This window comes from Sinocyclocheilus anshuiensis, unplaced genomic scaffold, assembly GCF_001515605.1.
Source record: "Sinocyclocheilus anshuiensis isolate Anshui unplaced genomic scaffold, SAMN03320099.WGS_v1.1 scaffold283, whole genome shotgun sequence".
NCBI classification, from domain to species: Eukaryota; Metazoa; Chordata; class Actinopteri; order Cypriniformes; family Cyprinidae; genus Sinocyclocheilus; species Sinocyclocheilus anshuiensis.
In genome coordinates this window covers 4,452,311-4,477,731 of record NW_015549605.1, presented here as the reverse complement: position 1 = coordinate 4,477,731, position 25,421 = coordinate 4,452,311, and the positions used below count along the sequence as shown (strand labels likewise).

The 25,421-nt window shown below is 36.6% G+C and overlaps 1 protein-coding gene and 1 pseudogene across 1 annotated transcript; one reads left to right on the top strand and one right to left on the bottom strand.

Annotated features, from left to right (window-relative positions):
- The first annotated feature begins 1,834 nt into the window (after positions 1 to 1,834).
- Positions 1,835 to 19,019, top strand: LOC107658745 (neural Wiskott-Aldrich syndrome protein-like). The gene is made up of 12 exons (XM_016447395.1): positions 1,835 to 2,260; positions 7,732 to 7,866; positions 8,572 to 8,658; positions 9,107 to 9,203; positions 10,281 to 10,304; positions 13,097 to 13,301; positions 13,707 to 13,749; positions 15,022 to 15,175; positions 15,301 to 15,310; positions 16,423 to 16,675; positions 17,716 to 17,824; positions 17,933 to 19,019. Exons 1-12 carry the CDS (start codon positions 2,153 to 2,155, stop codon positions 17,992 to 17,994), a joined length of 1,287 nt encoding a protein of 428 aa, XP_016302881.1. The 5' UTR covers positions 1,835 to 2,152; the 3' UTR covers positions 17,995 to 19,019.
- Positions 19,020 to 20,468: 1,449 nt separating this feature from the next.
- On the bottom strand, positions 20,469 to 25,325 carry LOC107658940 (leiomodin-2-like; annotated as a pseudogene).
- Positions 25,326 to 25,421: the final 96 nt, after the last annotated feature.

Here is a 25,421-nt window from a genome sequence, read left to right as displayed (position 1 = left end):
TAAAAAGTGAGAAGATATGTGTGAAAGGTTAAGAGAACTATGGATACATGCAACACTTATATGATTTCTGATAAGGAGTTCTTATCATCCTCTGTGTGACAAATGTCAATGTCTTAGGTGTGTTTACAGTAAATGGTAATCGCAAGCAGTTTGATTCCCTCGCTTTCAATGAAAACATGACTCACTGGCTGTGTATTAGATGACTTTGGAGTTTCTTTGGTTCTTTTTTATTCAAACTGTATTTATTTATACCACATTTAGTATACAATAGTAAATTCAAGTTATTCAAGGCTGAGTAGATTTGTTTGGTCAGAATATGAGGTTATGAGTAGATGTATTATTTTGACCAGAAGGTGGTGCTGTCATCAATTAGACCTGCTGGTGTCACTGTAGGGTTTTTTTTGTAGGCCAAATATCATAATTTTACCATATGGTTCTAGGGGCTGCTACAAACTCAGAAAAAAATATAATAATAATAATAGCTAAATGACTATTAAAAGTGATGGAATAGGTGCTTATGCACCTTTGTTGCTTAGTCCCTAATCAAACATACAAAACTCAAGTTTTAAAGATGACCAAAATTTCAAAAAGAATTTTAAAAAGATGAATAAGGAAATGATTTTTTTTTTTTTTTTCAAAATTGAAGCTTATTTAGAAGCAGCTAAATTCCTCTGTCATTCTTTTTTCTGTTTTTATGAATATGTGTTTTCATTCCTTTCTTTTGTCATGTTCAGTTTTGTCTAATACTGACCCACTGTCTCTCTCTCTCTCTCTCTCTCTCTCTCTCTCTCTCTCTCTCTCTCTCTCTCTCTCGTCTAACTGGTTTTTCAGGTTTCTGTCTATTTACCTCACAGCTCAACCTTGTTTGGGAGTGACTAACTTTAAGCCGGGACTGGAAATACTGGGAAGTGTTGTCAGCAGCAAATATTTCACCACATCAGCCCTTACACACAAACATTCACAATCCACATAGCTGAGGACTTTCTGTATATTACTGAATTCACTCATCATACAACCTGCTGACGTCAACATATTACTTAAGCTGAAAGCACAGACTCAGTGCATATGGCTTATTAACATGTCAATTTGCATGCAGCTTCATTATTGTTTTAAATGTTTAATATGGCCCAAATCAGAAGACATATCCACCTTTTGTTGTATTTTGGCATACGTACTGCACTGCTGATTACACCAATAAACAGGCCGACAGTGTTAAAGAGTCCAAGGGCCAAAAAGAAGTTCAAGTGCTATTTTTTAATTAGGAACAATTGTTATTTTAATTGTTCATTTTGTTGGCTTGGACTTCATGTGCAAACTGGCCTCTGATTAAGCTTGGCTTTATTGTTATGGGTTATTTCCTCTTCTTTTATTAATTTTTTCCTCCTGCACTGTTGTTATTTGTATAGGAAGGCTTGCGTCAAGGCTTATTATTGTAGTGCTAAAAATATTTATAAAATTATTTACAATTAAAAAAATCACTCAAAATGACTCCGCCCACACTGCATTCCTTTGTGAAACTGCTTTATCATTCTCAAATATTCCCTGATTGCGATTTATAAGGCTACAGCTGTCTAATAATCCATTTTAAAATACTTTTTTTACGTTATGAGTAAACTAAACGCGACCTGTATCCTACTATAGCGAAGGCTTAGCTCATAGTTATTTCTTAGCTCATGCTAACGTTGCCTGGTAACTCATTCAATATTCATAAGCCACGCCCCGCGACTCTCTGATTCGCCAAACGACTAACGCTCGCTAACATAGCCCGCCCTGAGCCAATCAGCTTCGGCTACTTATCGTACGCCACGGCGGGTCATTAATATTCATAAGCTACGCTTTCGCCGTAGTAGGATTTGTAAATTCGCCGCGTCTCACTGTCATGCGCAACGGTGGTACTGCCATGTTGGATCGAAAGCTCGGTGCACAGGAGTTCAGATGAAAGTTTAGTGTCTCAAGACGACATTGGATAACCAAACGAGGATCGCGTTTTATTTCTGGGACTCAAGACCTCTCTCAACCCACCACCGACCGAAACACACAGGTCTGATTATGAGAGTCTCCGGATCCGAGCTGCGGTGATCAGAGATCAATGAACACATATTTTCTGTTTAACACTTCCTGATCACAAGTTCACACCATCGGATTGTCAAAAATGAGCGGTCCACCTTCAAACAGGAGGCCTGCGAGCAATGCTGGCTCCATTCTTCTCACCCATCAAGAAAACGAAGTGCTCTTCAACCACCTGGGCAGGAAATGCACCGTAAGTTCTCAAGCATTTGCTTGATTTCTTTGCCAGGTAGTGTTCAATCATGCTGTGGGATGTTATCGACTCGATGCAGTGTTACTAATGATTCCACTGGAATGTGACACTTGGATAATCCATTAACAGAATATAGACATACACTGTATCCAGTTGACAAACACGCGCATCTGTCTGACAATGTTTTTGGTGTTTGTTTATCAAGAATGCTTTCAAATTTTCAGGTGAGCTTGTGTGAGAGACACTTTTCGAAGCAAATATGATGACCTCCGTCCTAAAATATAATGACAGCTATACATTTTTACGTTCCAGACCATATAAATGAGTCGTGTGCCTTTGCATCAATAGTTCATCTTATTTAATGAAAGATAATCGTGGTAGGTGAACTTGTTTAGGAGTTTTAATCATATTGTCACATGCCTTTAAGTTCCTCTCACAGCTTGATTTATTGACCTGCGTTTATGACCTGACAGCACCTCAAAACTCTTCGGATGTTTCGGATTTTACAAACTTTACATTTCCAAGCCTACGCTATGTGTGCAATGATAATATACCAGGTTTTCATAACTAAGATTCTTATGAGGAAACTGTTGTCATTGGTGTGTCTGGTTAAACTGTCAGGAATGTAACCAAATATTCAAGATTGGGAGGAGCAAATGGAAAAGACATTGAACATTGGCTGATATGGCTTTTATATATAGTGCAATTTTATGCACATTTCTCTAATCTTACACAATATTTACTGTATAATATTAGTACGTTTTAGAACTAACTCTAGGCAAAATGTCCATCTTGGTAACATCAGTTGACCGACAATCTCAAAAGAACTATATTACACTAGGCAAAATAATCAGCCCTGATGATTTATATGTTTATGGGTCAAAGATGAGATGTCCCATTTTGGTGTCTTCATCAAATTAAATTTACAAAAGTGATTTTATATACATAAAAGCATATTAAATGCAAGTAAAGTGTCTACTGTCATGTTTCAAATAACTTTTGTGAAAATAAAATGTGAAAATGTGTAAAATAATGTCATTCAGCTGAACCTATTTATGTAAAAATAAAGCATAAATAAATAAATGGGGAAAAAATATAAAAATGAAACAAGTTATTAAAATATAAGTAAAAAAAAGAAGTAAAATTGTAACATAATACATTTTATTGTATTTTAAATTATTCAAAATAATAATGAATGAATACAAATAATGCAAATAAAAATAAAGAGGACACATAATGTATAACAAAGTATGTTATATTAAACTATATATATTTTTATGCTTAAAGACCCTTATTCATCATAAGTTGCACCTTATTATTATGCAGCGATAGGTAATTGTTACCATTTGATCTCAAGTTTTTAGTGCACTACAGACACGTTCCCTTATTGTTTTGTTTAATCATCAGTGTGATCAGATTTCCCTCGGGCTGTTGTTGTGTAACACGCTGATACCCAAATTAGACTGGGGTTTTATCTGGGTAATGTTCAGTCCAGGTGTAGTCCATCATCTCGTGCTGCTCTCACTCACCTGTTCGTTTGTAGTGGTCTTTCTGTTTCCTCATTCCACTGCATTACCTGTCCTGTTCCTACATGAATGTTGTGTTCTTCAGGTAGCTTCCCTTTTCACATGAGGGCACGCTGGTTTCCAAAGAGCCTCGTTCCTCGGTGCGAAACAGGAATCGGGTTTGAGTTGCCGGACTTGTCGCCCAAAATTCATAGTTTCTCTTGCATGACACGAGTCCTTGAATGCCGCACATTCCTGGCGGCGTTGATTGATGACGCTGCTTGTCATATGTTTATTTATTTTGTAAGTCTTTTTTTTTTATATTCAAACGGCGTGTTGTGGCATGATAGAAGTGGGTGTGTTGTCCACATCTCTCTGAGGATTGAGTTCAACTGCTGTGAATCACAGAACCATGAGTTTGTGACTTGAAACTTGTCCTTTTCTTGTTAGTATCCTGCCAGTGGGTTTGCTAGTTAGGGAGCTTTAGCTGCATGGAGTTCACACACACCGACTGGAAACACAGCGTTAGTTTTAAACAGGATTGCTCGGTCAGCCCACCGTGAGGATGTGGTCCGGTGGGCCTCTGTGATTTTCTGCTGTTGCTGGCAGTATGGTTCTCCTGCATGTGAATGTGGGGGTTGGAGAACCAGTCCATCCTCTCAGGTAGTTCCTGCTGGCCGAGTTTCTGTCATTTTTGGTTGTTTGAACTGTGAGGAAAGCTACAAATCTCCAGAAAGCCCTTTCTTGAGTGTGTAATGCATAGAGTTTGATAATAGCAAGGTCATAGATTCTTCAGCTTTGACCCTTAATATTATCCTCGCCGTGGTCAACTGTGCGAGTTTTCAGATGTCCAGTGCTGAATCATAAGAGTGAGGGCTGATGGACGAAATAATGATTTTATATGTTTGTAGAATTGTAAAATTCTCCCCATGAAGTTGACTTATAGTGCTATTTACAAAGTAATATTTAGTTTTTTGCTGTTTACTTCATTTTTTTAGCACTTATTTAATTATTTATTTGGCCTTGGGCTGTTGAGTTTGAGTAATTTTAGATCAGGGTATGTCTCTCCCACTTCGCTTCCTGTCAGCTCTGATCTGTCCTATCATAATAAAGGTGAAAATTCCAAAAATAAGTCTTAAAAAAAAAAAAATTTAGATCAGGGTTTTTTGTTGCAAAAATAATTAACCCCTTCCTAAAGTATAATGACAGCTATATAAAAATCTATTTATTTATTTATTTAGAATGAATTTATCTGTTTAGTCAGTTACAGTTTATTATTTATTAATTGTTGTAGTACTACTAATCAAACTTTTTTTTTTTTTTGCATTTCAGAGTTATAGTAACATGTAAAGCAATACAAATTTATGTGTGGGAATTATGTAGTGATTTATGGAGTTGATGTAGGATTTATGTATAATTATGTAGTTATATAATTGTATTTTAAAATGTTATTTAAAATCTGTTTAATAATTAATTAAAATATTTTTTTTTTAAATTTTTCATTTGTTTTATATATTATTTTTCAATTTGATATGAATGTGTTTGAAACTCTTCTGCTCACCAAGGCTGCATTTATTTGATTAAAAATAAAATAAAAACAGTAATATTGTGAAAAAGTATTACAAACTAAATTAACTTTTTTCTGTTTTAATGTATTATAAAATGTAATTTATTCCTGTGATGCAAAGCTGAATTTTCAGCATCATTACTTGTTGCATGTTCCTTCAGAAATCATTCTAATATGCTGATTTGCTGCTCAAGATACATTTCTTCTTATTAATAATGTTATTAATGTTCCTTGATATTTTTGTGGAAACTGATCCATTTTTTTATCAAGATTCTTTCATGAAAAGAAAGTTCAAAAGAACAGCATTTATTGGAAGTAGAAATCTTTTGTAACATTTTAAATCTCCTTAATGTCACTTTTGATCAATTTAAAACCTCCTTGCTGAATAAAAGTAGTTATTTCTTTCAAAAAATAGCAGCATTCGCAGCAAACAGTGCCTCTTTTCTTTGATGTCATCAGAGTGCATGCATGAGTACTTGTACATTACGTCACCAGATTTCGTCCAGAAGGCGAATTTCCGCTAGCTGCAGCTAATAATGAGCGATAAGCTGCAAGTTAACGTCGCACACACTCTGGTTCGGATGGATGCGCCTGACTTTGAGTAATGACTTAAATGAACTGATAATAGACGGCAGCTTCATTCAGCCAATGAGAGCGCAGAAGCCCCTCTCGCTGTGTGTGTGATCCTGCTCCTCTGGCTTTGATCTTGTTGTTAATGGAAGCTTTGAGTGTGTCTGTAACTCGCAGGCCTGCACTTCAGCGGGTTGTTCAGACGTGTGGCGTGGCTGCATTCCTGACCGGGATCCTGGCAGGGCCGTCTGGCTTTGCTGGTCCGCTCTCCGCTTAAGTAAATCATCTGGCCCTGCATCCTGAGAATGGATGCTGATCGTTAATTCCCAAAAGTGGCTGTTTGCCGAGGATGTCTTCGTGCATATTGCAGCTATTCACTTAAAAGTTTGCGATTACATCACGTCACTTTAACGGTCCTTTGTGGCTTTTCGCTCAATATTGACTGGCTCTTTTGTTCTGATTCCTCGCAGCTGGTTCATCTTGGGTCAGACGGTTGATTTGTAAACTCAGCCGTTTAATTAGATGCATGCGTTGTTTCAACTCGGGTGTATCCTTGTTTTTCCTAAAAGGCGACATATTGTGTAAAGTAGGATTTTGACTTTACGCTTTTTAGTGTCTGTCCAGACCTTTTTATTAAAGCTAAACTGCAAAAATGGGGGCATTCTGTGGAAGCTTATTTCAGACACGAAAAAAAAAAGAGAAAAAGATCATTGCGACTTATTTTTCGTAATTCTAAGTTTTTCACAATTCTCACAATTCTGAGAATAAAAGTCACAATTGTGAAAGCAATTACCTTTAATTTTTTTTATTACTTTTATTCAATAAAAAATAAAATGCAACTCTTTGTCTCACAATTTTTATTTTATTCTTTTTATTTAATAAAAAATAAAACGTAACTCTTTGTCACACAATTTTTCTCACAATTCTGAGTTTATATCTCCCAATTGTGACTCTTTTTCTCAGAATTGTGAGATATAAACTCAGAATTCTGAGAAGTCTGAATAGTGAAAGCTGCAGTTACTTAAAGGTGGGGTAAGCGATTTCTGGTAGCCAATGTTGACATTTGAAATCACCAAAACAAACACGCCCCTATATTAGTACTAAATATCTTGTAGACAGGGGCGCCGTAACGGAGGGGAAGGTTAGGACGATTCCAAGGGCCCAGCGAGGGAGAGGGGGCCCGGGACGCATTTTTTAATGGGAAAACCATAGTGGTGCCCCTGCTTGTAGACTTTGTAGAATTTGGTCCTTTTTGTATTACATATGCATGCTGGATTTAATTCTCTCATTCTGTGTAATATAAAAAATTATCTATGATTATATAGCTGTGCTTTTCACCAAGAGGTTCGACTGTGGTCATAATGTGCACAATGCGGCTTGCTCCTCTTGATTAGTCTGAGAGAGCGTCTCATTCACTGGCGTTGTGACCGGCAGCTTCGTGAGGAGACTGTCAAAGGCGCAGCGCTGTCGTCCTCGCTCGCATCCGTCCTGAGGTGTTTGCGCTGTGAATGACACTGCACTATGATAATGTCCGCTACAGAGTGACCGCCGTATGTCCAGAGCTGTTGAATGCCACAGTTTCTTTAAAATTGACCACTTTACAGCACATGCACTAATAAAGCAAAGATTACCAATGTTTGTTTTTAGACATGCATCATGACTCTTTAAATGGTGTTTTTTTTTTTGTTTTGTTTTTTGAAAATCATTCTGAAATCATACCTAAGCATCTGTTTTCACAGTAGGTTAATGTGACCTACATAAGCAGCTGCAGAATGGAATTTGATTGACAGATTTGTTTTAATTCTGCCGTTTCTTTTCTGTTTGTGTAGAGTTTGTGTTCAGCAGTGGTGCAGGTCTATGGAGCAGACAGAAACTCGTCCTGGGTGAAGAAGTGCTGTGGGGTGGCCTGTCTGGTGAAAGACAACTCTCAGAGATCTTACTTTATCAGGGTGTTTGATATGAAAGTAAGTCAACAGACACTCAGATGCTTTTTTTGATACATCTGCGCACTTTTCATTGAGCTTGGTTGTTTTCATTTGGAGCCAAACATATTGTTTAGCACAATAGTATGAACTTTTATTAAAAAATATATCCGTTATATTCATGTATATTTTATTTATGTATTATTTTATTTATATTCAAATATATTTTATGTTCTTTATTTTGTTACAAATATAAATAAAATATATCCTTTAGTATTAAAATGTTTATTATTTATATAGTTCTATTTATATTCCAGTGTATTTTTTGTATATTATCTTATATACATTATATTATATAAATAAAATATATTCTTTAACATTAAAACTTGTTTATTACTTACATTCATTTATATGTTATTCATATATTGTTTAATTTGTTCATAAAATTAATAAATAATATAAATAAACTATATTTGGTTATAGGTAAAATAATTTTATTTATTTTATGAATAACTTTAATATATCATGGACACATGCACATTTAAAATTGTTTATTTTATTTTATGAATAAATTAAATAATATATAAATAAAATATATTCTTTATGATTTATTTTCATTTATTTTATTTTTATACTATTTTATTCATTCTATGAATAAATTAAATACTATATAAATACAATCATGGAAACATGGAAGTCATGTTTCTCTTAGTGTTAAGTAAACCGTTTCTTTTTCTGCTTTGACAGGACAGAAGACAATTGTTTGATCAAGAGCTCTACAACAACTTTTCAGTAAACTGCTCCAGGCCATACTTTATCACATTTGCTGGAGATGTAAGTATTCAGATCTTGTGCCTACATGCCCTTTGTGTTTATGTGCCATCATAATCATTAAGTGCTTGTGCTTATGTGCCATCATGGACACAGACTGATAAAGTTAGAGTTAAAATCAACATAAACATGAAATTGAATTCATTTGCTTTGGTCTTATAATGCATGATTCATCCATGCACTTTATCCTCGAAAAAGTTTGTCTTCATAATCTTTTGTAGAATGTAAATGTAGAAAAAAATTCTCATTCAATATTGTTTTACTCTAAAATGTGATGCATTAAAAAAGTAGTTGCAAATGCCATTTTGTGTTCATTTTTAAAGATTCAAGTTCATCAGTGCAAGGCTTTTTCCTGTTTGAATAACTCTTCTGAATCATCTATGTTTTGATTTATGACTTATTGTCTGTCTGGAGTGTATATAAAGCATCTTTAATGTGTGTTTGTCCTCAGACGTGCCAGATTGGTCTCAATTTTGCCAGTGAGGAGGAAGCCAGGCGATTCAAGTCTGCTGCCGATGAATCTCTGAATAGAAAAGGGAGGAAAACCGGTAAATACAACAGCATATCAGCTTGTTTCTGTCCTTCACTTCATAACAGAGCTGTGTCTCTATGTATTCTGCTGGAAAAACATCATCTGGTTTTCTTCTGACATGATTCAGTCGTTCCCTCTTTATCTTCTTCTGTCACTCTTTCTTTAACATCCCACTCTCCCAGGATTTTCTTCCTCAAACAGTTTCTTCGGTCTGTTTGTGCCATGTCGTGCTCTTTGATGTCTCTGGGTTTGATTGTGTAGGTCTGCTTCTGATTAACTCTGCTCTTTAACCACTTCCTCTCTTTGTGTCGGCTGACTCGGCAACTTATCCCAGGACAAGGAGAGGATTGTACATTTGAGTCTTTTCCCGTACATTTCCGACTAGGGCTGGACAATAATTCAATATCAATATGTATCGCGATAAAAAAAATTTCAGTAACGGTGATATGATTTTTAAACACATTTCCGATATTTCGATATACATTACCAGTTTCCCATACATTGATTTATTTGTGCCGTTATGCTATTCGGCCCGAATCAGTTTTCTAAAGCGTTTTTGAAAAATCGCTTACCCCACCTTTAACATCAGACAATTCAGACTTTTCTCGCAATGCTGAGAAAAAAAGACAGTTGCGAGATAAAAAGTCGTAATTACCTTTTTTATTTTCTATCTTATTTTATTACATAAAAAAAAATTGCTACTTTTTATTTAACAACCGACTTTTATTTCTTGCAGTTCTGAGCCTGTATCTCACAATTCTGCACAATTTTTCTCAAAATTATTGAATATAATCTATTTTATTTTATTAATGGCATTTATAATGTTACAAAAGATTTTTATTTCAGATAAATAGTGGTCATATCGATATCGGAATTATATCGTATCGACCGAAATTAAGAAATATATTGTGATATCAATTTTGGCCATATCGTCCAGCCCTATTTCCGACTAATAATAAACAAACAACTTCTCTGATCTTTCCTACAGCACTAGACTGATCTCACCTTCTTACTCTTTCACTAATAAACCTCACATTTTATATTGCGCAGTGGTGAATTTAGTAGTAATGGTTATCTTTATTTTGTCTTGCAGAAAAAAGACGTGACCCACCTAATGGTAGGTTGTTTACTAATGAATTACACAAATGTTAATTCTTTCTACACTAAACTTTAAACATGACTGACAAAGTTTCAGTTAAAATGTATTTATGTCTCCACATGATTTGAAGATATGTGTTTATTGATACAGAACAAATGTTGAATAATCAGATTGCAAAAGAAATGTCCAGGTTACATTTTGCAAAATCAAAAAGAAACAAAATTGGAAATTATATTTTGCTAGGGGAAAAAAGCCTATTTGTAAGGTCATTAAAGTTTTGTATTCACAGTTTGGCCCAAAAAATTCTCATTACTATAAAATTAAATTGAATAAAATTCTGCCATTCCGTATAGCTACATTTTATATTTACATATGTCATTTATTACATTTATTAAATTACATATAAAATTACATTTAAATGTGATAAAACTAAAATGTATTTTATTCACTGTCAAATGTAAATTTATTATAACATAGTGCCACAATACAATATATATATATATATATATATATATATATATATCATTTTTTTATTCCCCTCCCCGCCCCTCCCTTCTTTTTTTTTTTTTTTTTACTATGGGCTGAAATATGACCAGGGCATGTCTTGACAGTTTTCCTGCAATTCACCACATAGTTTTAAATGCATATAAGCAATTAGGTAGCAAATGTAATTTCCAAACATACACACCATCCCCCTCATGTGCTGTCAAAACTTGATCTTCACAGTGGTGATGGTCTTTTAACTGTAAGGCCCCAAGGGGCTGTCAACTACCAACCCAACTAACATGTTAACTGTCCATTTCGCCGGTTTACCATCCACCCCAAAGGCAAAAATCCAGCTATACCGGAAAATCTGGCTCCCGAGTCACTTCCATCCTATAGACGAGCAATGCTGAAGCTTTGAAGTAACATGAGGTTTCACCAAATCAGCCATATAACTTTATTTATAAATATATTTTGACTTCAAATGTCTGCTTTTTAAACAAAACAAGACTATTTTGGGTGGTGAAAAAAAGTGACGTGACATGTGGCCATTTCGTGACCCATACTCGGAATTAGTGCTCTGCATCACTCCCCCCACCTACAATCCCTGCCGGTACGAGACTCGAACCTGCTACCTTTGGGTTACGAATCTGACTCTCTAACCATTAGGCCACGACTTCCATCAAAGTGGATCATTGAGTGACTGTGTAGGTGATTCAGGTATACGTGACCACCTGACATCCGTTTGATGTCTGTGGATGAGCAACAATATAAATATTAGACCTTTAGTTAATCTGAGAGGATTTTCTCTGCTGGTTATCTGAATGTACTAGTTGGTCAGCGTTTTTCCTTCTCATAATTTTGTGCCACTTACAGTCACCTGGTACTGTCATCCGGCTCAGGTGATTAGCGCCCCCTGTCTGCGTGGAGGGTTTCTCATTGGTGTTGAATTATAGCGTGTCCTTATCACACCGTGCTTAGAAGAACCCAGGAGATTTGCGGCAGTTTATTGCTGGCTTTAACGGTTATGTAAAATCCAGTGGTGGTGTATAATTTGCTGGGATTAAAAAGAGGTGGGACTTTATGGCTGGCTGCAGCCTTCAAATGCTGGCAGAGAAAAGCCTGACCAGACCTGTGGCGTGGGCATTCACATGTGTTCAGAGATGATGTTCTGCACCACCTTTTTGTCCGTGCCGACTGATGAGATACTTGATGGGGCTTCGGATTTGGGAGGTTGCCTGGCTCCTCTGCAGTGCCTCGTACTCCCGCAGGACGAGCTGTACGGTCCGTTCTCAGACCCCGCGGCTAACCTGCGGCACAGCGAGCGCACCTGTGTGGTGATGGGTAAAATCCTCCTGAACGTGGGTTTAGGGGGTGGAGACATTAGCGGACGCTGTAGCCCGTCGTTTTTACTCTCGCCTGCTTACAGTGTCGAGCGCGAGGACGCAGGTAGGTTGTGACCTGAGATGCTTCGTGAAGTTTCTCTGAAGACTTTGAAATGTTTGGAAGAGGTGCTTTATTGGCCGGTTTAGTCTTAATGCAGTTTCTTGTGTTCAGTGCATTTAAGAAAGTTAGTGTTCATTTCAAAAGTGCTTGATTATGGAAGCCTGTTTCTGCCATGGAATAAAACAATTTAAAAACAATTGCAAATTTTTATCTCACAATTTGCACTAATATATAAACTCAGAATTCAGACTTTAATTCTTACAATTCTTACTTTTTTCTCTGAATTCTAAGTTTACATTTCCCAATTCTGCTGTTTTTCTTTAAATATTTTTTTCTCCAAATTTTGAGTTTACGTCTCATAATTCTGTTGTTTTTTTTGTTTTGTTTTTTTACGAATTCAGAGTTTAAATCTCGCAATTCTGATTTTTTTCTACAAATTGTGAGTTTAAATCTTGCAATTGACTTTTTTTTTCTCCAAATTTTGAGTTTACATCTTGTAATTCTGACTTTTTTTCTAGAAATTCTGAGTTTAAATCTTGCAAGTGACTTTTATTCTACAGATTGAGTTTACATCAATTCTGAGGTTTTGTTTGCGAATTCAGAGTTTACATCTCAGAATTCAGAGATTTTTTTCTTTGCAATTGCATGTTATATCTCAATTTGAAATGTTCTCCTCAAAATTGCAAGAATTAAGAGATAGAAACTTCAGAGGGGAAGAAAAATCAGAATTGCTCAGAATTGTGAGAATAAGTCAAAATTTGAAGAAAAATTTTACAACTGAGACTTTTTTTTTAATACCATGTCAGAAACAAGCTTCCAAATTTTTTATCATATCAATTAATGCATAATTTATGAAATGAATTTGATTGTGACTGTTTCAGGACCATCAGGACCTTCAGGACCAACACTTCTAATGGCAACGGTGGACATAAAGAACCCTGAAATCAACAACCAGCGTTATCAAAATAACACTCAAATTAACAACTTTAACCTCCACAGCAACTTCAACAAAAAAGACAAAGGCAAAGGCAAGAGCAAGAAGAAGAAAATATCCAAATCTGAAATCGGCACCCCAAGCAATTTCCGGTGAGTTCGCTTTTATGTTCAGACCAACTTGGTTTCACGTTTCCCTTTCTAGAATTGCTGGCTTTTGACCAGGTACTGCATACACGTCCTTGTGCACTGAACACTAAAGCTGCTTTATCAAATCATAGTTCCTGTTAGATTCCTGGACGTTCGCTTAGTGTGTTGTGATGCAAAGTATAGTCAGATGGACACTTGTTTTTAATCTCATGTAATGTATCCCAGACATGGATAATCTGGCCGTGGTATTCCAGGAATCATGTTAAAGTCAGATGAGACTTCCTTAAACCTGAACATGTTTATTGATGTACTTTAATCTCAGTTTTATCTTTATTTGCTTAATGCATTTACAGTTTCTGAGCCATTTGGTTCATATTTCTTTATTAAAATGTCTTTTTGTTTTTCCAGCCACGTAGGGCATGTCGGCTGGGATCCCAACACAGGCTTTGATGTGAGTATTTTTGCCACTGCATGTTTACATTTAATGCATGTCCTCTTAAAGCACATTTATTTACATGTTTTCGTCATTTTCTGGTTCAGAGGTCACATCAGGATATGATTCACAATTACAAGTCATCTCTTACACAATGTAACTGGAGGGGCTGTATCTTTATAATCCAAAACAATCATTCTCCCAAAAATCAAGGATCAATTTCAGGAGTTGCGCTGGGAGTGTGTATTGGATCTGTGGCTCCAGTTTTTAATTTGAACTCCCCTGAATGAAAGATTATATAAAGGGGATTTATTGGGGGTTACGGTGTGATTGTTCTGGTAGACTGTCTGCAGGAGCAATTTTTCATTATCAGAAGAAAGAATTATTAAGCCCAATGCTATGCGGCACATTCATCTGTTTCTGTGGTTTAAGTATATTCTGAAATATTGTGGCCACCAAAAGTCTTAAATGTTATGTTTAAAAGATGTCTTAATCTCATTGCATTATATAATAAATGAGCAAACTGAGTGACATTTATTTAGCACAAGAAAATTTTTCGCGCAAAAAGAAATGTATTCGATTTTCAGTGATTTAAAAAATATATTTGGTTATTTCTGGGTATACACTGGAATACACTATTGCTCAAAAGGTTTGGGTCATTTAGAGTTTAAATGTTTTTAAAAGTCTCTTCTGCTCACCAAGGATGCATTTTATTTTATAAAAATACAGTAAAAACAGTAATATTGAGTAATATTATTACAATTTAAAATATCATCTTTCCATTAGAATATATCATAAAATGTCATTTATTTCTGTGATGCAAAGTTGAATTTTCATTGCATCATTACTGCAGTCTTCAGTGTCACATGATCCTTCAGAAATCATTCTGATAAGCTGATTTGCTGCTAAAGAAACATTTTTTTTATTATTATTAATGTTGAAAACAGTTGTGCTGCTTCATATTTTTGTGTAAACCTTTTAAAAGAACAGCATTTATTTTAAATCGAACTCTTATGTAACATTATAAATGTCTTCACTGTCACTTTCGATCAATTTAATGCATCCCTTTTGAAGAGAAGTATTCATTTATCTAAAAAAAAAATCTTTTAGATAAATGACCCCAAACTTTTGTATGTCCATAGTTAATATAATATAGTGATCTACAAAAGCATGGCAAATTACAAATGAGGAATACTGCGACACAAGCAGCAGAAGTTAATTCTAATTTTTATTTAATTTGTATTCAGATTCTGTCCTCTCATTTGTTGACTTTGGTTTGTCTTTTCTCAGCTGAATAATTTGGACCCAGAGCTAAAGAACCTGTTTGACATGTGTGGCATTTCTGAGGCCCAGCTCAAAGACAAAGAGACGTCTAAAGACATCTACGAATTCATTGAGAAGAGAGGAGGAGTAGAGGCTGTCAAAAATGAACTACGACGACAAGGTGAGTCCAAGAGTTTGCGTACAATTATTGGGTGTTTGAAAGCTCAAATTATTAGAACTTATCTAAGCAAACCTTATCTTATGTTGTACTATAATGAAGTAATGTTTAAATAATTTGTCCTTCAGGACCCCCGAGGTATTGTGGTAGGTTTCTTTCCCCCTTTTGCATGAGTCTGCAGTGATAAAAAGAACAAACGATCAGTTTTGTGCCTATTAAATGGGCACTGCAGTGGCCCAATCAGAAGCCTTGCATCCAGTACTAAAAGTCTGCTGTGGGCTGATGTTGTGTGTATCTTTATAGATCATATTTGTAGCACCTCAAGTCCAAACCAGAGTTGGCGTTAAAACCTTAAACACTTCAAAACTAGACCTCCAAATTCTCAGATCCACACTGATCCCTATTTGTTTAAGACCGGCTGAATTTAAAAAACAAATAAATAAAAATAAGCCACTTTATTGCAGAAGTCAATTTACAAGATCAACACTCCAGCTCTGGTCAGATGTTGGAAGAACATCTCTAATGTCTGAGATTTTCCCAGTTTAACTTATTCAGAGTCAGTATTTGTATTAGCACTGGTTTGCTGGAATAAGTTCAGCTGTGAATGAACACAATGCATCCTACGTGAAGCTGCTACAGCTGCTTTCTCCATCTTGTGACGAATTCAAGAACCCTGGAGTGAAACTTATCTCTAAGTTGGGTTTGACTTTGAAGTGATTGCTTGCATTAGTGAGTTGTTAGACAAGGATATCGGATGTTTAATCGGATAATTTAATTCATTGTTTGGGCGGGCAATATGGCAAAAATATATCACTGTAACACAAGTACAAACAAGTAACTTTAATACAAGTAAACAAATAAGAGTTTGGAGTCTTTTCTTAGCTTTTTTTTTTCTTTAAGAAATTCATATTTTTGATTAAGGACGCATTAAATTGATCAAAAGTGACAGTAAAGACATTTATAATGTTACACAATATTTCTATTTCAATTCACAGTGTTTCTATTTTAAATAATCAAATAAATGCTGTTGTTTTTAACTTTCTACTCGGCAAACAATATATATATTTACAGAGTTCTGGCATGAAACTCTAGATGGCGCAGTCCGATAGGTCTAGCTCAATCTGACCTGGCGACATCATTGTCACATGGCTGCTGATTGGTTCTCTCCTGAATCGGTAGCCAATGAGCTTACTGATAAAGATTCAAATACCTTGCTTTTGTTTGCTGTAGCAGTTTGCAGCGCACTTCAGAAACCCTCCACCTTCAGCACCACCACCGCCGCCTCCTCCGGGACCCCCTCCTCCCGCACCTCCTCCGCTACCAGACGGGGATTTAGGGGAGGCACCGGGGGGTAAATCTGCACTCCTGAACCAAATTCGAGAAGGGGCGCAGCTGAAGAAAGTGGACCAAAACAACAAGCCGCCCGTGTCCGGTGGCGGTGGCGGTGGCGGTGGCCGTGGCGCACTATTAGACCAAATACGACAGGGCATTCAGCTTAAAAACGTAAGTACAGTGCTTTTACTTTTAAACCAATGAGAAATGATGGAAAATGTTTGCAAAATATTTGGGAGGGGAAATATTTTTGTGACGCATAATCATCATATCATATGAATACAAATACCTAAATCAAACTGGTTCCTGACACAGTTGTCCATATATTTTATTTATGTATGTATGTATGAACACTACTGTTTACAAGTTTGGGGTCAGTAAGGTTTTTTTTTTTTTTTTTTTTAATGACTACTTTTATGCATTAAATTGATCAAAAGTGACAGTAAAGACTAAAAATGGTCTAATTTTGGTCAAAATAAATGGTTCTAACAAAAGGTTCTAATTTTGAATAAATGCTGTTTTATCCCAGTTTTCACAAAAATATTAAGCAACACAACTTGTGTTCACCTCTTCAAACTTTGATAAGAATATTATTTCTTAAGAAATAATAAATGTTTCTTGAGCAGCAAATCCTCATATTAGATTTCTGAAAGATCATGTGACTGAAAACTGGAGTAATGATGCTGATAATTCAGCTGAATTCGCTGAATTTTAAAGTATTTTTTAAAATAAAAGTTATTTTAAATTGTAATAATATTTCACAATATTACAATTTTTACTGTATTTTTAATCAAACAAATGCAGCCTTGGTGAACAGAAGAGACATTTTTTAAAATAATCTACTGACCCCAAACTTTTGAACACTAGTCTAGTAACTAGAAATAACTGAATTGTGGAAATGATCTAAGAAAGTTATATAATATAGTGAAATAAAATGAATAAAAATAAATAAATTAGTGCATGTTCTCTTCCTTATGTTTTCAAATTTTTATTATTTTAGCAATTCTATTCATTGACAAGACAGTGACATGCATTTCCATTACTTATTCAATTTAATTAATTTTTGTGTAGCAATATTACCATCTCTTAGTACAATAGTTCTATACTGAAAATAACTCTTGATTTTGGTCATTGTTTTTTACCCCAGTCCATCATGAGAACTGCGTGGCATGCAGGTGAATAAAGCCATTCTGATCATGTGACATTTTCAGGTACCGGACACTACAGACTCGGCTCCGCCCACTTCTGCCCCCTCATCTGGGATCGTGGGGGCGCTGATGGAGGTCATGCAGAAGAGGAGCAAAGCAATCCACTCTTCAGGTGTGTGCCGACCTGAGCTTTATGACAATTACAGTCATTTAGGCTTGTAATAGACGTCTTACTTGATTAAAAAGCAGAAAACTTAACATTCAATCCGTGGTTTTGTAGATGAAGATGATGATGATGATGACGTAGAAGATTTTGAGGATGAAGATGAGTGGGATGACTGATGACCAGGGCTGCCCAAAAGAATTAAGGCACTACATTGCTCTAGATATGCTAAATCTTATAAAATTGTAATGTAAATGGACGACCGATTTGTGTACATTTTTGTTGCCGTCATGCTTTTTTTGTATTAATCTGTGCAATACCTCATTTAATCTGTAAAGGTTTGTCATGCATCTCATGTAAAGGTTTTATTTCCCTCTCCTGGATTCACGTGCAATTTTACATCAAGTTGTCTTGAATTGTAGAGTTGAATGTTTTTGGGTCTTTTGGTTTTTTTTCTTTGTCATTCTTTAAATGAACATCGACTCTAAAGAACAATGTCTTAAACAGTCTTAAAATGTTGATATGGTGACTCAAAGCAAGAACACTATTTTCATACTTTTCTCTTAACTTTTCTTATTCAGAACATAGTTTAGCGCTGTTACATTCTTAAAAACCATATTTAGCCCCATTGCTAATTTGTAAATTTGCTCCGAGTTTGAGTCGCTTTCTATTTTTGCCTGAATCAAAAAGAAAAAAGTGGGGAAACGGCGCAATACGGCGGTTATGTTTACACATTGTGTGCTATAGCTACTATGTCAGGACTCTCCTTAACATTAGATGTGAGAAACACTAGTTATTAGAAATAACCTATTTGCATATGCTAGTTTGCATTTTACTGGCATTACAACAAATTTCATGGGCACTTGTTTTTTTGTTGTTTTTTTCCCCGTTGGTCATACGGTTCATGTCAAAATTTAATGTTCATGTGTGCCATTTCGTACATTCTCAATGTTTTACTAATAACGCACTGTGATGCTATACTAATTCAAAAAGAGCGGCTCTGGCTCGCCTGATGATCCGCAGTGGGTCGGATCATATACTTTCACTGTTTTTAACAGTGTTATAGAGCAATTCAAATATGTTTTCCAGTTTTTATCCTTTGTTCAACCAGGGTTGCTTTGCATTGAGACTTGAAACCTTTGAAATGAGGTTGAAAAAGAATGATTCAAATTGTACACTCAAATAAATGTTAATATTTACAGAACCTTTGTGCATTTGGTTGTTTTATTTGTTTTACTTGGAGAAACCATGTGGTAAGGCTGACTAAAACCTTGCAATCCAGTTTTCCAAGTAGGTGATTCATAACATTTTCTTGAGTGAATAAATAAAGTCAGGGTTTCTGTGGGTCTTAAAAAGTCTTAATTACCCCTTCCACAAATTAAGGCCTTAAATCAGAGCAGAAATTCTTAATTTCATAAAGTTTTGGCATAAAATGTTGCATGCACTGCAAAAAAATATAAAATCTTCCTCAGTATTTTGTCTTGTTTTCAAGTACAAATATCTAAACGTTTAAATCAAGATAAAAGTATTTGAGATTCAAATAAAGTCTTGTTTTCTGAGAAATGTACAAAAAAAAAAATTAAGTGTTTATGCTTAAAACAAGAACAAATATCTGTCAACTGGGTGAAAAAGAAAAGAAAAACTTTTCCATTTGAAAATGTCATTTCTGGCCCTATTGGCAGATACTTAATTTGTATTAATTCTTTTTTTTTCCCTTGGATTTTCTTCAGTTGTATTTAATTTATTCCTTAAGTTTTCTTTACTGGTGTAAAAATGTTTTTAAAAGTCTTAAATTTCCCTTCACAAAACCTGCAGAAACCTTGCCAAGTGAACTTAACCACTGGTCATAAAATTTTGCTAGATGCGAAGTTAATACTAGACGATTATTTTTAAAACCTGCAGCCTGATATGGTATTACTTTGGTTTAGCGGAGCATCTGATTGCATCTGACATTTTGTTTTGTTCTTATTTTTTTAGAGCTCTAAAGTTATTTGGCAGACATTGAGCATGCAAATCAACTGAATGATTTCACTGCCATATGAAATGATATTGTTTCAGAACGGACTGGATCATTGCCATGGGTTGTTTTTTTTGTTTGTTTTTTTTGGTGAGGAATTTAGCATGTGTAAATATCAGTTCAGGTTAGTGCAATGCATAATGCTGAATTGGAACAAAATGTTTTAAGGAGGTGTTTTAGTTCCATTTCTGTGCTTCCTTCATAACCTGTTTAACAACTTACATTTTGTCCTTGTGTCCTCATGTCTTCAGAAATTGCATCCATGCTTTAAAGGGGTCATATGATGCGATTTCAAGTTTTCCTTTCTCTTTGTTTTTTGAACATTAAAGCATGTCAACATATTCTGTTACACCAAATACACAAAATAATGATCTTTAAAATAGCATCATATGACCCCTTTAAAAATCTATTGCATGCATTGATATACATGGAAAAAATGTTAGAAGTTGATAAATGTTCATATAACCCTCTTCTTTGGAAAAAGTATTTGCCTTTCAGATACACTCTTTGCCTGAACACAAACTTCGCTGCTGTTCCTTCCGCTGCTACTAAAAACATTTCTCTGTTCATGGTGAACAGCTGCGGAGTGGATTTAGTCCCAGGGAACATTTCCAAAATATACAAAACAGGGTCCGGATTAAGAGACTGATATTCATACAACTATTACTCTCCCGTTCCAGCAAAGTCATTTTAGCCCACGCTAGTCTTCTGACCTTTGCAACTGTTTTGGTAAGTAGTATTACACATACTGTATGACATAAATAATGGTGCGCTCATTATTTCAACCGATTATTGAATTAGTGACATTTAATCATTTTAAATCGTCAAATATTTACATTTATACAGACATGAAGTAGTGTTAAAAATCATTAACAAGGCAAAGTAGATTTTTCATTTAAAAACATGAAAGTACAATCACAACAACAGCAGAAACTACCACTATTACTAATAGTAATAACAATAAAAAAATGAATACAGTGCAAATATCCAGGTCAATCGTCAAAACGGAAAACCCTGTTGTTTTAAATTAAACAAGGCCCTGTTGTGATCAAGTGGACATTTACAGAATTTGACTGTTGTGCCACTGTCTTGGAACATTTAATGCAAACTCACCAAACACCTGCATTGACCAGAATGTTTCTGAAGGTTGGTGTGATTCTGAGAAAAGCACACAGTATCTGTATTTACAGATGTTTTTGCAGATGATGCTCTGGAGATGGGTTTCCTGTTCAGACTTACAGCCTGGTTACCGAAGATACTTTGGAACCTCCACCTGCGAAGAATTAAAAGGTCAAATCTATTATTTTATGAATTTTTTAATATTATTTATTCTATTATAAATTAGATTATCATGACCTTATTTATTACATATTAATACTACATTATTTGTGATAAAAAATACAATCAAGACAAGCATTGTTTTTTTGTTTTTTTTTACCTATATTAACGTCCTGTTTACTCAAACTGTTTTCCATTTTCCACAGCACTAGAAGGCATCTGCCTTATCGAGGCATGCAAAATGGTCTCTATTTATAGCAACATTAAGTGTGAGGAATTTGTGGGGTCAGGATGCCTCGTCTGAGCGTAATGCTGTATTTTCCACTGCCGCAATAAACAAGAAGGCAGTTTGATAATGCATTGACAGGCTCAATGGGAAAAAATCCATGCAAGATGGAAGACAAAGTAAGAGAAATGTTATTTATCAACTTTGGAAGTTCTCCATCCAAGTTCTCTCAATACTGAAAAGTATCGTTAAAAATATTCAGTTTTATTGAAAAATGTATTATTTTCTCTAATATACATGAGCTTAGCAACATGCTAAACCCTTGAAATCAATCATGATTCTCTTGCGTGGATTGCGTAGGACAGGGGAGTCCAAACCTGTTCCTGGAGGGCCTAATGAGCTAATCGGACTCACTAGAAATTTCTAAGCAAGTGTGTTGAAGCTGGTTGGAGCTAAACTCTTAAGGATGTTGGCCCCTCTGAGAGCAGGATTGGACACCCCTGGCGTAGGTGCTATTTGTATGACACAAAAGGTTGCTGCCTTTGTGGAGTCTCACAAATCTGTCATTTGAGGTTCGTTTCAGGTGGGAAGCTGACTAAGAAGGCGGTGGACAGCAAGAAAGCTCGCTAGGTTTTGGAATTGAGCTTGTTGGTCTTTACCAAAGGTCTCCAACCGTGCTCCTGGAGAGCTACCGTCTTGCAGATTTCAGCTCCAACCCCAATCAAACACAGCTGAACTAGCTAATCAAGGTGTTCAGGGTTACTTGATAATTACAGGCAGGAGTGTTGGAGCAGGACTGGAACTGAAGTCTGCAAGACGGTAGCTCTCCACAAGCAGGGTTGGAGATCCCTGGTCTTTACGATACTCACCCTTTTGAGTTTTTTGATGCTACTGCCTCTGATGGCGGCCATGAGTTCATCATGAGCACAGCGTTGAGGTGTGGACGGTCTGGAGTTCTCTCGGTCATTGATGGGTCTCAAAGCGTTCTTCAGTTCCTTTAATATGCTGTCAGTCTCTGTTTGCTTTGCAGCCCCCTTTTTGCCCTTTTTGGGTTTAGATTTGGTGGAACTATGCTGTTGTTTCTTGGAAGTCCCCTCTTGCAGTTTGATGACTTCTGCGATCATTCTGGTGGGAGCCGCCTTCTCTGGGACGAAGACCTTGGGTGGCAGAGGAGGAGGAGGAGGAGGTGGTGGTGGGGGAGGTGGAGGAGCAGGGGGAGCGTTCTTCTTTGCCATGTCAATGTGTGGTAACTTTGGAGATGACCATGGTGAACTCTGAGGGGAGCCGTAAGGAGAAGAGGCGGTCGTGCTCTTCTGAAGGGTGACTGTTCTTGGGTTTGTTGGCATTGCTGCACCTCCTTGCTGTTGGCGCAGCTCCTGCATTCTCCTCTGTCTCTGGAGGTCTTGGTTGCGGGTAAGAATGGTCGTCATGCTTATACGAGGGCCTGCAAGGTCGAACTGGTAACCCAACTTTATCAGCGTTATATTCTCCCTCAGTAACTTTACAATCTCCATTTCCACCTGACCTCCACAAATGTGCCTCTGATTGTGAAATCGCATTTCCGTAAGCGTACTGTTTCGTGTGAGGGCTTGCACCAGTGCCAGGATACCCTTCCCTGTAATAAAGTTGGACTCAATGTTAAGATTTGTGATGTTGCTGTTTTCTCTCAGCATCTTGGCAATGGCAAAAGCCACCTGGTCATCTGCATGTGTGTTTGCAAGGCTAAAGAAACGTACGTGTGTGTTTAAGCGTAAGGCTTCGGCAAATCGGATAAGAGTGTCTTGGGAGATGTTTTCAATGTTGTTGAGGTTGACCTCGGTGGTATCTGGGTCATTGTTGAGGATCTTTTCCAGAACATCGTCCACCACAGTAGGGTTTCCTGACATGCGACTGGGCTCCTGAGCTTGGACTTTTGGTTCACTCATCAGTGGAGTGTATCGTCTTACAGGCTCTGCCTGTCTCTGATTGGACTGACCATTGGAAGACCAACACTGCTGAGGGTGAGTGGTGCAATCCAGCGTCGGTGCCATTTTAGGACTGTTCTCTTCTTTGTTTTCTTCTTCCTCCTCATCTTCTTGTTCCACATCCTCCTCTTCTGTTACCGGCTCCTCTGCTTCACTTTCCTCTTCTTGGTCTTCTTCAACTTCACAATATATTTGTGTGTCTTTCTCACGTTCTTCAGCCTCGTCTTTTTCATCCCCAGATTCTTCATTGTCACTCTCAGTCATGCATTCCTCCTCTTCCCTGCTGTCTTCATCTTTCTGGAATTGATAAAGTCACTGTTAAAACAACTTTGGTGCAATTTGGTCCTCTTTCATTAAGAGATCTGGTTTTAACTTCTCATTGCTCTTTGAAAGACCTATGGTGTCTCTCCACCTTTGAATCATTCCTTTACCCAGATTATGAAGGTATGTAAACCATTTGTCTTTTTTGCCAAAGTTTACCAAATGGTAACTATTCTACAATTCAAATTAAAATCTTAAAATATTGCAATTCTTGAGTTTAAATCATACACTCACAGCTTATCACTGGGGCAGCACCCTCAACAATTTGTCCCTATAGTTACTTATCCCTAAAGTGTTCATAATACCACCATAAGAGTATATATTACTAAGGGTACATATTTCTTTTCTAAGATACTAATATGCACCCTTTAGAGTTAAATAAGATACAAATGTGTCTCTTTATAGGCTACTACCCTATTGATAAGCTATTTTTTACTGACAGTGTAGGTAATGTTTGAGGTTGTTGATCACTGACCTGTCTAGGACTTGTGGATCCGATCCTCTCCTCCTCCAACAGTTTTCGAGTCTCATTTTCCCAGTATTTCATAAGAGCTTCCCTGCTGAGGGAGTCTTAGCTGTCTGATCTCTCTGTCGCAGTCCGATAGGAAGATTGTCATCTGGGTCAATATCAGTCAACTCCTTCTCCAGCTCCTGGAGCTCCTTGGCAGTCAGCGAGGCCAGCAGCTCATCTTCATCCAAATCCTCGTACTTACTCAGTTCCCGCCGGTAGCCGAATGTACTCATGGTCTCTCGTTAGTCTTCTCAGAGTCTTAAAGTCTTGGTTTTGTCTCAGTATTGGTGCATCAGATAGGCGTCTGGGATCTTTCGAGTGGTGTAAGCAAGAGTGAGTGCTCATCTTCTGCGGTGGGCAACTGGAGGGGTTTTAAGAGCAGGATTAGAGACGTGGGACAAAGCCCCAGCCCATGATGCCATTGCTTTTTTGGGAGGCAGGAGTCAATCAGACAGAGCTGCAAAAAGCATGTGAGCTCACAACATGGCCACAGCGAGGCCTGTCAGTGAATGCTGACTGCATTGTTCATGTCCAAAATAAGCAGACTCTCAGGAGATGGCTTAGAGAGAAATGGTAATGTCCTTATAATAGCAAGTTGTTGTTGCCAGCAAGGTGGTAAATACTTACATTTTAAAGCATTTAAATGAGGAAAACCCTATTCTAAATGTCTGTGTATGTTTACTGGTGTCATACTGGTGCGTTAAATGAAATCACAAGCTGCTGTCTTAATCACTGCACATAACAGCTCAATTTTGCTAAATTGTGCCAAAAGGTACAATTTAGTGTTGCTGTCATAAATATGATACTTATCCATAAGTATCCTCAATTCATTTTGTATGTTAAGAATCGGACAACCCAGAATACTCTTAGGTGCTTTTAGTTTTTTCATATGTGCCAAAAATACCACATAGTGCTAAAGTAACACGTCACAGGCTAATAGTGAGGGGCAGATTATCCCAAGAACTGTTATCAGCCTGGCATGAAGCATTGTGAGGATTTTAAAAATCCTCTTCTCTCGTAGCCTTTTACTGGTTTTGTCTCGCTTTTGATGTCATCATCAGGATTAAAATTTGCTTTATTATTGCATTTATCAAAGCATACGTCATACCGTTAAATCCTCAGCTTGCCTAAAATCTAGTGAATCTAGAGAGGCTAAAAGTTAATATGGTGTAGATATGAATGGATTTTGAAGTCCATTAGCTGTCAGGTCAGTCCTGTGTGTGTGTAATGATCAGATCTGGACTTATTGTGAACACTCAGATAAACTGTTGGTTGTCTCATTGGATCTA

What these genes read in the sequence shown, in the direction of transcription:
- LOC107658745 (XM_016447395.1), top strand. Translation starts at nt 2,153, where the DNA reads ATGAGCGGTCCACCTTCAAACAGGAGGCCTGCGAGCAATGCTGGCTCC. An exon ending in AAGACGTGACCCACCTAATG is followed by an intron (nt 10,305 to 13,096) that starts GTAGGTTGTTTA and finishes TGACTGTTTCAG; the next exon opens with GACCATCAGGACCTTCAGGA. An exon ending in GGCACCCCAAGCAATTTCCG is followed by an intron (nt 13,302 to 13,706) that starts GTGAGTTCGCTT and finishes TTGTTTTTCCAG; the next exon opens with CCACGTAGGGCATGTCGGCT.